Below are 17,125 nucleotides of genomic sequence, written 5' to 3' on the forward strand. Positions count from 1 at the left end.
GTAATATCCCGATTGACTGCTCCAAACTTATTTATTTCATGTATCGATCTTGGGAGAGGATATGGAAGAAGTATTCGCCAATATAAAAACTCAAATATTGAAAAAAATTAAAGAAATTTCTCAGTTCAGTTGGATCTTTAGTACACGGTGTGTAATATATCGGTTTGATGATCTACATTTTCCCGTAATATTCCGATTGACTGATCAAGACTTATTTATTTCAGGTATCGATCTTGAGAGTCTTAGTTTGTATAATTGTTAGATAGCCTAGTCTCTTTACACTTCCGATATGATTGTACTGACTAACTTCTAATGACTGTCCTCTCTTTGGTTGCTCTTTAAAATGATCTGACCATAACCACCCTTATTTCAGTTAAAAGAAATATTTATTTATTTATATTTTTGTATTATTGGTTGGTTTGCTAAGTTTTTGGACTAGTTTTGTTTAATTTATTTTGAGATAAAATTCCCTTTAGTATACTTTAGACCTTTCTTAATTCATCCTCGCTCTCTTTACCTCATATACTCTCTCTTTCTATCTTTGTATCACTATTTGTTTGCTTTGTTTTAAATGTGTATGAAAGCATTAATTAATTATTTTTTTTATATTATAGAATTGTTTAGTTTTTTTGTTTTCTTTTTTTTTAGTTTCAGATTTTGTGTTGCTCTAACATTTTTTGTTTGTTTGTTTTGTTATTATTTTATAATATTTCTTTGTTTTTAGTTGTATTATTGGTTTTGTTTTTTTATATGTATATAAAATTGGTGCTAATTATAATTATTGATTTATTGCACATTTAGCTCACAATTAGTTTCATATTTAGTTTGCCTATTTTTTTTTTTTTGTTTTTGTTTTCATATTTTCTTATTTTTATATATTTAAGTTATGTTTAACGTTTTACTCTTTTCTTTTTTGTTTAATGCTGACTTGATTTTTGTTATATTAAATATAAAAAATAAAAAAAAATTAAAAGAATGCGTTTTAAATCCAAGTTTGTTTGTTTTTTCTTTAGGATATTATCTTTTTTTTGTCAAAAAGAAAAGCTTTTTTTCTAAATCATTTTATTATGTATTTAAGAATGTTCGTTTAGTTTTAATTATATTTTGTATTTTTTTTATAAATTTTTTTTTTTATAATGTTTTGAAAAAATGCATAGTTTTATTATGGTTGAGATCATTAAGTGTTTTGAAATTTACAAAAAAAAATAAAATAAAAAATAATAATTAATTATAATATTAAAAATTTGCATTTTTTATATGTTATAAATGTTTTTGTTTTCTTTACAAAAAAAAAAAGCTTTTCTTTTTAGTTGAACATTAAGAAAAATTTCAATATATATTTCTCTAATATAAACCATTTTATATGTCACAAGAAAATCTACGCAGTGGCTTGGTTTTTCTCTTTATATAAAGTTATAAAAGTTTGACTTAAATTATTAAAAAAAAAAAACGACTAAGAAATTCAAGATCATTTGGAAAAAAATCAAAAATTATTTAAAAAATTTAAATAATAATAATAAAAAATCACATTCGTGCTGGTGTTTAAACATTAAAAACAAATCATTCACGACATTGTATAGAAATTTAATTTAAAGCTCTTTACTCTAACTCTAACACACTCTACTCTTCTCTCTTCTTAGGCCTTTAGTGTTACTCTTTTTATACATGTCAGTGATTCTGTTGTTGTTTTTAATGTTTGCTGTCATCGATTATATCATCGATGTTGATGGGTACGCATGTGCAGCACGAGATTATGTTTATGCTTTGATTTCTTGTGACAAATGGGACACTCAAACTTGGGTTCAACGCCGCATTCAAAACGTACATGTCTATTAAGGCTATGCGGACGTGCATAAGAATTACCACAGCGATCACAGGTGTAAGCGCCACCCCAAGAGGTGGAGCTACCACCCGAGCCACCCGAACCGCTAGCACCAGTAGCGCCTGCACTACCAGGACCAGCTACACCTTGGCCGCCCATCATGCCACCAGAATTGCCGCCAGTACTGGAGGGTGTATGGGGAGCCACTATAGTTGAGGTAGAAGCACCATGCATGGCCGAAGAACCACTCGTGGATGTTAGAACACCCGACCCCGAAGTCGGAGCACCGGCCATACTAGATACACCGGCGACACCGCCACCGCCACTACTTGTGCTGTAACGGCGTGAGGGCGATGCAGCTCCGGTTGGAAAGTTCATGAGGGCATGATGGGCTGCAGCCGCCGCCTGTTGTTGGGCTTGATGGTGTAGAGCATGATGTGGTGCCTGGTGTGACGTCGCTGCTGCTGCTGCTATGGTTTGTAAGGCCGCTTGTTGTAATTGCGTGGCTGGAGGCATACCTGATGAACCGCCGCTAACTGCTGAACCGCCGCTGCTCATCATGGCGGCCGCCATTGCTGCGGCCGTCTTTTGATCACCCGTGGCTGCAACTGCGGCCTGTTGTAAGGCCATCGAAACGAGATTTATATTAAAATGGCTACTTAAGCGCAAATCACATGGTTGCTCACTCTCCTCCTCATCGTCGTCGTCTTCCTCATCTAGTGTTCTACCAACACCACCACTACCACTAATCCCTGTTATAAGGGGTTTATGATCCACACCACTGACCACCAATTTGTTCTCATCCTCGTCATCATCATCATCGTCGTTTTCACCTAAACCCATGCTGGGCTCATATTTTATAACGCCCGGGCCCGATGGCAAAGGGCTGGTCAGTGGACTGGTTTTTAAGCGTATACTATGACGTCTTCGATGTAAAAAACTACTGCTATGTAGGGGAGTAGAATCATCTGTAGGCGCAAAAATTATTTTTTTTACCATAAAAAGTAGGAGAGACAATAGAAAAAAAGAAGAAAAAAAGTAAATTTAAATTAATTGTTTTCTTTTATCCAGATAAAAAACAAATTTTTATCAAAACAAAATAAAAGGATTTTTCAAAAATTTTTTTTTTAAATTTAGGACAAAATTAAAAATAATAGTTTTGAAAAAGAAAAAAAAAACATTTTTAAAATAAATTAGTTTAAATTAAAATATAAGTTATACATATAATAGCCATGATAATTGTTTTAATAGAAATTAAAAATAATACTTTTGAAAAAAAAAAAATATCCCAGCAAAGTAAGGATTGAAACTTTTTCGATTTTTTTATAAAAAATATTTTGAAATACTAGATATTTCATGATTTATATTTCTAAAATTTTAATTTAATTTGAAAATTTGAGTTTTTTCAAGATTTTCATTCTGAATTCATTTCAAAACCAGTTTTCTTTCTCCTTTTAGAAATTTGTGTTCAATATTTTGTATAAATTTTTCAAAAATAATTTGCTGGGATTTTTTTTTTTAAATTAATAATTAATTCTCTTATGAAGTGATTTTGGTGACTGGGGTGTATCGTCTGTTTTTTTAATTATTTTATGATTGTGTTTAACATGATTATAGAGTTGTTTGGTTTTATTCTTTTGTGCTTGCTGGAATGTGTGATGTTAAATTGTAACTTTTATTTTGTGTTCGTATTGAAATTACTTGAGGATTTGAGTAGTATTTTCCCAATAATTTTTATACATGTAATAGTTTTTGTTCGATATTTATAGTCTGACCTGATTATTAGTGTGAATTTTAAAATGTGTTTGATATTTATATAGAAAAAGCTTTTTTTTTAAAAAAATAAAAAACAAATAATGTTTGAATGTTAGTGACAAAATTAATTCAATGTACGATTGATTGATTACATAATAATGCTATTATTTGTATGTATGAATATATTTAGGACAAAACTCTATATTATTGTTGTATTATTGTATTGCAATAATAAGTAGCATAGTTTACAGGGAATACAATTTTACGAGTATTTATACATATTTTTTCATATATATTTATTTATTTTATATTATTTATACATAGTATGATCCTCCAGGAGGGAGGATTCCCTTAATAAATATTTCAAAAGCACAAAATAATACAAAACCCTACTTTCTCCCAAACTCATTTGCATTCACATTTATACTTCAATTTATTGTGTTCGTTTTGTATAATAACTTCCTTGTTTTGCAAATAACATCCACTTTGACACATTTTTCATAAAATTAGCAGAGAAATTTATATTTATAAAGTGATTTAAAGTTATTTATCTGTTAACATCAAAGATAAATAACTTTAAATGATCATATATTTTAGCAGATATTTGAGTAATTTGTCGCAATAGTAAGGTTTGCCTTTACCTTTGTAATTTTTACAATGTTCATTTGCGATCCTATAATGTAAATATATATGGATCCTTATAGATCGCGGAGTCGATTAAGCCGTTTCCGCAACTCGGTTGAAATCAACTTTCCGAAGACATTTTACAAACATTATGACGATCCGAAGATATCAAACGAAAATATATTAGATATCGATATATCTGTTATACATTCAAGAAATTTGTTAGCAAAAATCTACGACAACCAAGATTTTTGGAATTTCATCAACAACTTTTTTTATATAAGATTCGATACAGCCAAGTATAGCTTTCTTACTTTGTTTTATATTGTTTGGATTCAATATTTAAAAATGGGTTACACGGTTACTTTATGACAGTATTCAAGATATAAATCAAACAAGTTACTTTAAAATAAACATTTTAAATATTTTTAGGTAAATAAAATTAAAAAAAATGTATTTTTCATTGTTTTTCAAAATTTAAAAAAAAAAATTTTCGAAATTGATTTTTATTTTTTTTTTAATTTTTCCAAATTTTTTTTTTCAATTTTTCCAATTTTTTTTTTTAAATTTATTAGTGAAAAAAATTTATAAAAAAAAAAATTTTTTGGTGAAAAAAAATTCGGGTCAATAAAATTTTTTCCAGATTTTGACCCATTGTTGGTCCTATTTAAAGACTTATTCATAAGGCAAAATAAGTAACCGAGCTATATTCGGTTGTTCCGAATCTTATTTACCCTTCACCAAAGTATACTTTAAAATAAAAATTTAAGATATTTGTCGGTAAACTATTTTTTTTACATCTTTATTGAAAAATTGTTTTTGTTGAAAAAAATTTAATAATGATAAAAAAATAGGATTAAAAAAAATTCGGCTGTTCTTATACTCTTCAACAAATAAATTATACTTTAAAATAAAAATTTTAAATATTTTTAGGAAAACTAAATTTTATTTTCCAAATTGTGTTTCGAAATTTAAAAAAAAAATGTTTTTTTCGAATTTTTTTTTTAATTTATTAGGAAAAAAAATTTAAGACAAAAAATGTTTTCGTTTAAAAAAATTCGGGAACATTTTTCCCGATTTTGACCCCTTAATCAAAAACATTTTTCCCGCTTTTGACCCCTTATAAGTCCAATTTACTATAGCCTTATATACATCGTTGCAATGGACTTTGAAATATCTATCATTAGATATCCACATTGTCTATATTAATGACTTAGTAATCCAGATATAGATCAAAAATAGGCCAAAAATCGAGGTTGTCCCGGTTTTTCCATATATATTGTGGGCCGATTTTCTCGATTTCAAATAGCAACCGAGCCTGGAGAATTCACACCGCTATCTATAACGATCAAGAATATATATATGTATTTTGTGGGATCGCAAATGAAAAATGTAGAAATTACAAACGGAATGACAAACTTATACAGTGAGCCGCAAAAGTGAGTATACACCAAAAATTATTGGATATTTTTTAAGATAATGAAAATTCTAAAATTTATCCATGATTAAAATTTTAAAGTTTCGGTTTGATAGAGATTGGCTTGAATAATATCTTTGGTTGTGAAAAATATAGATTTAAGTCGGAATATAATGATTTTCATGATCTTAAAAAATCAAAAAATTCGCTGCTGTTTACTCACTTTTGAGGCTCACTGTATATACCCTTGCCACTCATGATGAAGGGTATAAAAATATTTTTTTGGTGAAAAAAAAAACTCGGATTAAATTTTTGTCGGTTCGGATTACTATGGCATTATATAAGTCGTTGGAAAGTTCTTTGAAAAATATCTATCATTTATCATATCATATAATCCAGATACTATAAATAAAAAAAAAATTGGTAAATAAATCGATGCGGTCCATTTTTTTACTTTTATCTAATCCATTTGTAGGTCGATTTTCTCGATTTTAGCAACCGAACAGGGACTATAGCGGATATACTGATGTATGAATCATGTATGTAAGTTATTTGGGGGCTACAGGAATTTGATTTCAACATACAGACTCTATCGATTCCGCTATAAAATTATCCATAAATTTATTTTTACAAGCGAATTGGTTTTAATTTTTGTTAGTCTCAAAAATGAGCCATTAAATGTGATTGTCTAAAGGGGCTTTAAAGATTGTCTATTACAAAATCTAATTAAAAAATGTCACGCGTCAAATTGTTAGAAGGTGGTTGAGACCTAAAATCAACCACGCTGTCAATGTCGCGTTGAATAAAATTCGGCAAAATCGAAAAAAAATATTGTCATGAACAATAAATATTCAATCGGTATTAACACTATTGAAAATTATCCAATTTTCTTTCATATCATATCCAAATTCATATTTATGAAAGTCTGAAGGGTTATTACGTAATTCAATTCGAAAGGAAACACTTTCGAATTACAATGTATTTCACACACAAATTCGAATATTGCCGTTATGGAATTGGATTACGAAGTAGGCCACCAGATAAAATAAAATCTTAACTTTAAAAAAAAAAAATAAGCAAATATGTATGTAAGTGTTTTTTTAAATTTATGTTTTATAAAAATCCAAATTATAAGAATTTTTCTTTAACATAAATTTATATTTTATGTTCGACTTGACTTATTACACAAATTGCTATAACATTTACTCTGTAAGCAATTGTATTTCTTTAGTCTTAGTCGATTTTTATATATTTTTCAGATAATATCTATATATAAAATATTTTCTATAAAAATTTAATATTTATGAAAATATTTTACATGGAATTTAAAAATGAATGTACCACCACAATGAGATTCTAATAGTAAAGTTTTAAGAACCGAAGTAATCAATTTACAGAAATATCATATTTCTCAAGTTTTTAATTATTTTTCATTCTATAATTGATATTTTTTAAATTCAATTGTAAATTTCTGGTTCCTGAACCAGTTCCTTAAGCAATAATTGCTGTTCGAAATTGTCACTCTCGGAACTAGTTCCTTCATTATTGATTGTTTGAAATTTATTTTTACCTTCAACAATAATTGTTGTTTGAAATTGTCACTCTTCAGACTAGTTTTCCTAGGACTATGTAATTCTAGAACTAGTTCCTTCATTAATGATTGTTTGAAATTTACACGCTTGAAACTAGCTCCAAAAATCAATTGAGGTTATTATTGTTTATTTCGTTTAGGTTTTGGGGGAGTTGATAATCGATTTTTGGGTTCTTATTATGCATCTGAATTCAGCGGCAGTTATCATATATGTATGTAAACTTAATAACACCAGCTGTTATTTAACAAAATCAGCTCAAACCTGATGTTTCCCGCTTGACTGAACAAAGTTTTGTGATTTCAAAAATTCACGTTTTAAAAACGATTCGATTTACGGAACTGAGGCAAATCTATTGAATAATGTACAGAGAGTAATTTAATAATAGAAACGTATTAACAATATTTTTAATTTCATAGAAAACATTTTCGAATTATAAAGTATAATTTCATACATGTTCGAACATGTTCATTTTTGAAACGAATTATCAGGAAGACCACTAAATTATCTGTTATTTATGTCCATCACAGAACGATGTTGGTAATATTTCAACAAATTAATGTTTTATATAGAAAAAGAGGCAAAATGTTAAGCCATGTTTTAAACAGTGATTATTTCGAATATTCAAGATCTGAACTACACTAATAGATTCTCATTTTAGCAATTTTAGTCGGTATTTTTATCCATGTATTAAAACAAATCATAAAATTTCTACACAATACAACCGTTAAGGTTTTTTATTGAAATTAAATTAAATTTTTTAACCATTCCAAAAAACATTTATTACAAACTAATTCATAGGCTTAATTCTTTTAGTTGTAACAGTAATGATGTCGTCGAAAGTTGTTCCCTGGGGAAAAAACTTCCGATTGATATAACTGTCGGTTGGTTGACAATATTTGGGCGAGTGAGACTCGGCTCGTTCCGAAGTGAAGAACCAATTGTCGTGGGAACGATACATTAATTTGGAAATGTAATCTCTATTGAATTAATTCCTAATGAAAACATTTAAATCAATTACTAATCAGCTTAATAAAGATAATATTTTGTAATGATTTAATTTTTCTTCAATTTAAATCTAGTCAAGTTTACTTGAGCAAGTCTTGATATTTCCTCTTTTTCTTGCTCTCTCTTCTATAAAATCAAGACATGCTCAAGTAAAATTGAGATGTGTGAACCAGCACTAACAAGTTATTTTGTAAAGACGAAGAACAAATATATCCATTAAATTTGAATTAACAAAAACTTGAACTCATAATTGAGACCATCAGCGCAAAAGTGGTGTAACATACAGTCCTTACATTACCAATATCAATACAAAAGTGGGGTCAGCTACCTTTTGGTATTCAAAAGCAGATGGAGCTGAAAAAATAGTTTTTGCACTGAGCATAATATAACAAAGTAATGTAGCAGAAGTGGTGTATGTTGAATATACCACTAAATAAATAATTTCGAGTTACACCACTTTTGCACTGATAGCCTCAATTCAATAATAAAAACTTTGAAATAAAGCTTGAGTAGGAGTTTTTTTTAGAAAGAAATGAGGACTTTTTTATATCCCATTACGATTTTAGTGAATTAAGCTCATATCGAATTATTTAACTAGAAAATTTAAAGAATATCTATGTAGAGTTTCTTACAAAAATTATGAATAATAAAGTTTTAATCATTTAAGATTTATTTAGAAAATATTGTGTATAGTTTCAATTAGATTCGAAAACGATGAATATTTTTCTATTTATGTAAATAAAATGTTATATATTACAACATTCATCAGCATGTTTGTGACATTTAAATTCACTTATTGGTTTCAAATTTATAACACAATGTAATTGCTGTTTAAAATGTTTTTTTTTTTTGTTGAACATTTTCTTACTTTTAAATGAAATTCATGAGTTATTTAATAGAAAAATATTTGTTAATTGAATCTAGTAAAACCTTAGGACCCTGTCTTTACTTGACAAATATTTATCATAACAATTAATGACGTCTGTTGTCAAGACAAAGACTAACAATTTTGCCATAACGAAAATAAATGGGAACCTGATTTAACTGATATTTTTTTATTTTGACAAGCATTTTGATGTTTATCATGACAAAAATATATCAGGTATAGACAGGGTCTTTATCACGACAAAAATGTAACAGGTATAGACACGGTCTTACACAAGATTTGGAGTAATATTAAAAGATTTAAAAACAGAAATATTGAAATATTTCCTTTCAAAAAGAGACCAATCAATATAAATTAAATACGCATGCACTTAAAATTTACAATATTTTTTTTTTATATATATATTAACTAAATAATTGTATTTTAAACAATAAAGAAAAATACTTAACTACAAATTCAAAATTAAAAATAAATGAGAGAAAAAAAAAGAATTATAATTTACCTGTTGAAAAATAATATAGAAAATAATAGTATGTAGTTATAATTATTTTTTGAGGGGGGGCTAAAAGAACCGGAAACAGCATAACATTTTCAAGAAATTTTGATAATTTGTATTGTTTTCAAAGCCAATTGTTTTCAGAGCGAACAGCAAGTAGGAGCGAGCTAAATTTGAATTTGTTTTGAGCTTCCGTTTCTTTCGTTTTCGGGGGGAAAAAGAATAAACAAAATAAAATAATAAAAAATAAAGGCTGGAAAATATAAAAAAAAAAATATAATTAACAAATACGATGAAGAGTAAAAATACTTTATATAAGATTAACTACAAAACAAATGATAAAATCAAATTTAATACAAATTCTTTTCACTAAAAGTTCACAAAATATTACAGTTAAATATTAAAAGGAAACACAAACATAAATAGGAAACATTATTCTAGCTTTTTTTGGGTTTTTACTGTAGAATCCATTAGAGAGGTTTACAATTTGTTTTTGATTTTTTTTTTTTTTGTAACTAGATATTGTTTTTCAAATAGTTTGTTTGTTCGTAGGCTGGTAGAGAAGGCATGCATTATTACTCTTTAAAAAGAAAAAAAAGAAAAGAAATTTATAAAATTATTACTCTAATTAAAAAAATATGTTACGTTTTTTGGTTTCTGTTTTTGTTTTGAGGAGGAGGAGTATTGTTTGCTATGATGTTGAACAGCTTATGTAGATAAAGTTTGTCGATCTGTCACTCACGAAATTTCGAATTAGAAATTGCTTTTATGTCAGGCTAATTAAGGCTTATTTTTGAGCAATTTCTAAACACTCGCACATTACAACCAACTCATTATTATTATTAAAGGTGCTTGAAAGAAAACCACGTCCTCTAGCACAGGCATACGGAACAAGGATTCAATTTAAGACACCTAAAAGAAAAAATTGGTTAGTAAAAATTATTCTCAAACAAATGTCATTGAAATCAAAACAAAAATAATAAAAAAAAAAATATAAAATAACAAGGATAATAAGGATAATAAGGAGAAGGAGCAGGAATTGTAAAGGATAAAATGAGTATTTTTTTTAGAAAATGCTAAATGAGGGAGGAGTTTTGTTAAATGTTGGTGTTATAGAGAAATACACCTAGATTGGAAACTCTCTTGGCAAAGACCTAACTCAATTAACAAAAACCTAAATAGTGAGAATGTCTTAAAACAATATTTTGTTATAATTTGCAGTAATTATTTTACTTTGAGTTTTTTTCTAGTTTCCTTTCTATGTGCATTTCTCTATGATTTGTGTGTTTGTTTCCAGTTGTGTTGAAATAAAAAGTCTTTTTTGGTTTTTTTTATATTTTTTTTAATATATTTTACATATTAATTTATATTTATTTATTTAATTAATGAATAATTCAAAAAATGTTTGTTTTATTTTCAAAAATTTTCTTCAATATTGTGTAATTTTGTGTGTCTGTGTAGGTAGGTGTGTAAGATAATATTTCAAATGTATGTTGTATTTTATAGTAAATTAAGTGTAAAGTGTTTTTTGTTTTTTTTTAGACTAGAATACACATGTAATATTTATAATATTAATTTATTGTGTTTAAATTTGTTTATATTTTGTTTTATATTTAATAATAATAATAATAAATAAGTATTTTCAAGTATTTATATATATTTTGTTAAAAATTAAATATTTTACATTACATATTGCCAAAATGTTGTGGTATTTTTATTTTTTTTTAATTTTTTTATATTTGTAATAAATTTAATTATTTTTCTCTTTTTTTTGCTAATTTAAATAAAGAATAATTATCCAAAAAGATTTTTTTAAAATATTTAAGAAATATAAATCTCTACATGTTTGACTAGATTGTTTTCTTTTTCTTTTTTTTTTGTTTAAGAAACTAAAAGTAAGTTTAAATAAAAACTAAAATATATAAAAACATAAATACGAGTACTTAAATAATAATTTATAATTAATTATCTAAAAAGTGAAAGTTTTATATTTAAGTACTTTCGAAACATTGACTAGCATGATTTTTTTGTAGTGTTTTTTTTTATAAATATACTTTGTTTAATTACATACATTGATTTTTTTTAATAAATAATAGTGTTATTGTATACCCTGGTACTTATTTTTCATAAATTGTTAAAATGGGCTTTGCATAGACTTAGAGAACTCATTGTTTAAAACGCTAAGTTTTGAAATGTAAGTTTCGAACTAAAACTTTTTTCAATAAAAATTTAATAAAACTTTTATAAAAATAGGGCTGTTTTCTACTAAAGTTTTATAGTTTTCGATCTTTTGACTTTTTTCGATTTTGAAAAAGTCGACCTTTTGACTTCAAACTAGAATTTATTCAATACAAATTTAATCAAACGTTTATAAAATTGGGGCAAGTTTCTAGTAGAGTTCTATAGTTTTCAATCTTTTGACTCTTTTTTTATTTTTAAAAAGTCGACCTTTTGATTCTTTTCGATTTTTAAAAAGTCGACCTTTCGACTTTTTTTAATTTTTGAAAAGTCGACTTTATCTATTTATAAAAAGGCGACTATTCATCCTATTTTAATGTTAAAAATATATGTTTGCTAGATTTTTGTCGACTATTTTTAGTTAATCGACTTTTTTGGGATAATGTAATCGATTGTTCGACTTTTTCTGATCAAAAAGTCGATTTCGAATTTTCAGCAAAAAGTATAATCGAACAATCGACTTATATAACCTTAGTTTATACACCATTTCCCATTCTATTTCACAAATTTCTAATTGTATTTCAGAAATTTAAATTTTTATTTCAGACTTTTCCAATTCTATTTCAGAATTTTCCAATTCTGTTTCAGAATTTTCTAATCATTTTTCAAAATATTCTATTATATTTCAGAAATTTCTTATAGAAATACAAATATGGAAATTTCTGAATATAATTGGAATTTTTTCTGAAATATAATTGGAATTTTTTGAAAAACGATTAGAAAATCTGAAATAGAATTCGAAAATTCTGAAATAAAATTTTAAATTTCGGAAATTCAAATCAAAAGTTTTAAATTGTACTTCAGATATTTTGAATTGAATTTCGCAAATTTCAAATTTTATTTCAGAATTTTCGAATTCTATTTCAGAATTTTTTAATTGTATTTAAGAAATTTTTTAAGAGATATAACGGAAATATAATTTGAATTTTCTGAAATCCAATTAGAAAATTCTGAAATAAAATTGAAATTTTCAGATAATCAATTGGAAAATATTGAAATACAATTAGAATCATCTGAATTGAAATTAACCCTTACCCTGTACTCATGGGTCAAAAATGACCAAACAGATTTCAATGCTTTAAAAGAGGACGTTGATTCTTTTGTTCAAATTGGTGAAATAGCACGAAATATTCGGGTTGTTATAAATTTATTAACCCTCTTATGCTTTACTCATGAGTCAAAATTGGTCAAACAGTTTTTAAACAAGTAAGAGTGCTATATTCGGCTGTGCCGAATCTTATATACCCTTCACCAAATTATACTTCAAAATTTTAAATATTTTTAGGTAAACAAAATTTAATTTTTTTCCAGTTGTTTTTTGAATTTTTTGAAAAAAAAAAATTTTCGATTGTTATTTTAAATTTAATTATTTTTTTTTTTAAATTTAAAATTTTTTTTTTTAAATTTAAAAAAATTTTTTTTTTTTAAATTTAAAAATTTTTTTTTTTTAAATTTTAAATTTTTTTTTTGTTTTTTCAATTTTTTTTTTTTTTTTAAAAAATTTCGGGTTCCAAATTTTTTTTCCCGATTTTGACCCATTGTAGGTCCAACTTACTATGGTCTTATATACGTCGTTGCAAATGTCTTTGAAATATCTATCATTAGATATCCATATTGTCTATATTAATGTCTTAGTAATCCAGATATAGGTAAAAAATAGGTCAAAAATAGAGGTTGTCTTGGTTTTTTCCTCATATCTCAGCCATTTGTGGACCGATTTTGCTGATTTTAAATAGCAAAATTCTCGAAAGCATGTCTGACCGAATTATTGAAGATTTGGATCCCGAAGATATCTGGGGTCTTCAGAAAACTGATTTCAACAGACAGACAGACGGACAGACAGACAGACAGACAGACAGACAGACAGACAGACAGACAGACAGACAGACAGACAGACAGACAGACAGACAGACAGACAGACAGACAGACAGACAGACAGACAGACAGACAGACAGACAGACAGACAGACAGACAGACAGACAGACAGACAGACAGACAGACAGACGGACATGGCTTAATCGACTCCGCTATCTATAAGGATCCAGAATATATATACTTTATAGGGTCGGAAATGAAAAATGTAGAAATTACAAACGGAATGACAAACTTATATATACCCTTCTCACGAAGCTGAAGGGTATAAAAAGGACGTTACTTCAAACAAATATTCGGGTAGCGTAATGAATATCATGAGTGTGAAAAACATAAGAATTACTGTAATTTTTAAAATTGAAATTTAGCTTTCGAAATATTAACTGCTTACAGGGTATACAATTTTCATTTCAATCGAATATTTAACACTTTATTATATTCTTTTTAATATTCTTGTTAATTTTTTTTTTGTAATTTTCTTATTTTGCAAAGCTTAATTTTTTACAGCGCTTAAACCTTTTTTTTTATATTTATGTTATAAAAAAAGAAATTTAAAAAAAATCTCCATTTTATAGTTGACTAGAGTTTAGATTTCTTTTTGGTTTACAAATATATTAATTACTTTCTTTAAATATAAATGTTTTTCTTTTTGTCTATAAAAATAACTTATGATTTAAAAACAAATACATACAAATAATTTGCAATTTTTAATATCTTTCTTCTTTGCTAATGCTATTTAAAAATAAAATTATAATATAAAAAAAAAAATTCTTTGTTTCTGACTAGAATAAGAAAATAAATGGCTTTTGTTTAAATAAATGAGATCATTGTTTAAATAAACGACTAATATAACTAAAAGAAAATGTGTGAAAATTATAAATAAATCAAATAGAAAACTGTTATATTTAAAAACTCAAAAAATATATAAAAAGAAAACACTTAAAAATAAATTGGAATTTTAAAAAACTTAAACAAAAAGTAAAATAACTTTTATAAAAGATTTAAACTGTTATAATATTTGAGAAATAGCTTGGAATGTTTGAATTTATTTAAATCAGCTTTATGTTAATAAATTTTATAATGCATATTTCAAGTAGATTTGAATTTATTATAAACTGTTGAAATTTTGGATTTATTCTGCTTAATGAATTAACTGTTATACTAGTATAACAGATTTAAGCTGTCGTAAACTTTAGAAAATAACTTAAAATTTGCTTAAATATATTAAAATCAGCTTTATAAAATAACTGTTATGCCTTTGCAACAGATTTAAAACGGATATGAAGTGTTCAAATTTATTTTATTCAACTTTTTGAAATAACTGTTATATCTTTAAAACATACTGAAAAATGTCTTTAAAACTTTTTAGAATATATGTAACTTCTTCAATACAGAATTTATTAAATCACAACTGTATAACAGTTTCGAAATTAGACAAGATTTTAAGTAGAGCAGTAATATATTTTCAGAAAATTAAAATTTTTAAAAAACTGTTATAAATAACAGAAAATCTTAAAATTGTATACATACAGCATGAAATCAATTGAAAATGCCCAAAAAAATTAAACATTTACAAATAGAACAGTTGAAAAAGTGTTATAAATCTAAAAATTCACAAAATGAAATAACTGTTATACCAGTATAACAAATCTTAAACTGTAGAACCTTTTTAATTTATAACATCTTAGTAAATAACTAATGCATTTTTAAATTTATTAAAACATAACTGTATAACAGTTTTGAATGTGTTATAAATTACAAAAGAAGCAATAAGATATTTTCTGAAATTTTAAATATGTAAAAATGTTTTATACTAGTATAAACACTAGTATAAACAAATTTAACAAATGTTTGAATTTATTAAAATATAACTGTATAACTGAACTAGAACTGAACTAGAACTGAACTAGAACTGAACTAGAACTGAACTAGAACTGAACTAGAACTGAACTAGAACTGAACTAGAACTGAACTAGAACTGAACTAGAACTGAACTAGAACTGAACTAGAACTGAACTAGAACTGAACTAGAACTGAACTAGAACTGAACTAGAACTGAACTAGAACTGAACTAGAACTGAACTAGAACTGAACTAGAACTGAACTAGAACTGAACTAGAACTGAACTAGAACTGAACTAGAACTGAACTAGAACTGAACTAGAACTGAACTAGAACTGAACTAGAACTGAACTAGAACTGAACTAGAACTGAACTAGAACTGAACTAGAACTGAACTAGAACTGAACTAGAACTGAACTAGAACTGAACTAGAACTGAACTAGAACTGAACTAGAACTGAACTAGAACTGAACTAGAACTGAACTAGAACTGAACTAGAACTGAACTAGAACTGAACTAGAACTGAACTAGAACTGAACTAGAACTGAACTAGAACTGAACTAGAACTAGAACTAGAACTGAACTAGAACTAGAACTGAACTAGAACTGAACTAGAACTGAACTAGAACTGAACTAGAACTGAACTAGAACTGAACTAGAACTGAACTAGAACTAGAACTAGAACTGAACTAGAACTGAACTAGAACTGAACTAGAACTGAACTAGAACTGAACTAGAACTGAACTAGAACTGAACTAGAACTGAACTAGAACTGAACTAGAACTGAACTAGAACTGAACTAGAACTGAACTAGAACTGAACTAGAACTGAACTAGAACTGAACTAGAACTGAACTAGAACTGAACTAGAACTGAACTAGAACTGAACTAGAACTGAACTAGAACTGAACTAGAACTGAACTAGAACTGAACTAGAACTGAACTAGAACTGAACTAGAACTGAACTAGAACTGAACTAGAACTGAACTAGAACTGAACTAGAACTGAACTAGAACTGAACTAGAACTGAACTAGAACTGAACTAGAACTGAACTAGAACTGAACTGAACTAGAACTGAACTAGAACTGAACTAGAACTGAACTAGAACTGAACTAGAACTGAACTAGAACTGAACTAGAACTGAACTAGAACTGAACTAGAACTGAACTAGAACTGAACTAGAACTGAACTAGAACTGAACTAGAACTGAACTAGAACTGAACTAGAACTGAACTAGAACTGAACTAGAACTGAACTAGAACTGAACTAGAACTGAACTAGAACTGAACTAGAACTGAACTAGAACTGAACTAGAACTGAACTAGAACTGAACTAGAACTGAACTAGAACTGAACTAGAACTGAACTAGAACTGAACTAGAACTGAACTAGAACTGAACTAGAACTGAACTAGAACTGAACTAGAACTGAACTAGAACTGAACTAGAACTGAACTAGAACTGAACTAGAACTGAACTAGAACTGAACTAGAACTGAACTAGAACTGAACTAGAACTGAACTAGAATTGAACTAGAACTGAACTAGAACTGAACTAGAACTTAACTAGAACTGAACTA

General features: G+C 27.0%; 1 protein-coding gene across 2 annotated transcripts in view; it reads right to left on the reverse strand.

Moving 5' to 3' along the window:
- The window catches only part of lola (longitudinals lacking), a 176,662-nt gene that overhangs the window by 36,662 nt on the left and 122,875 nt on the right, over positions 1 to 17,125 (reverse strand). The window contains exon 5 of one of the 2 annotated variants that reach the window (XM_065510876.1): positions 1,622 to 2,790. The exons of the other annotated variant lie outside the window; for it this stretch is intronic. Coding sequence (XP_065366948.1) covers positions 1,715 to 2,790 — 1,076 coding nt within the window. The 3' untranslated portion in view covers positions 1,622 to 1,714. Of the gene's footprint in view, positions 1 to 1,621; positions 2,791 to 17,125 lie in introns of those variants that run through there. 2 annotated transcript variants of the gene reach the window in all.

Source organism: Calliphora vicina, chromosome 5 (assembly GCF_958450345.1).
Source record: "Calliphora vicina chromosome 5, idCalVici1.1, whole genome shotgun sequence".
Taxonomy (NCBI): Eukaryota; Metazoa; Arthropoda; class Insecta; order Diptera; family Calliphoridae; genus Calliphora; species Calliphora vicina.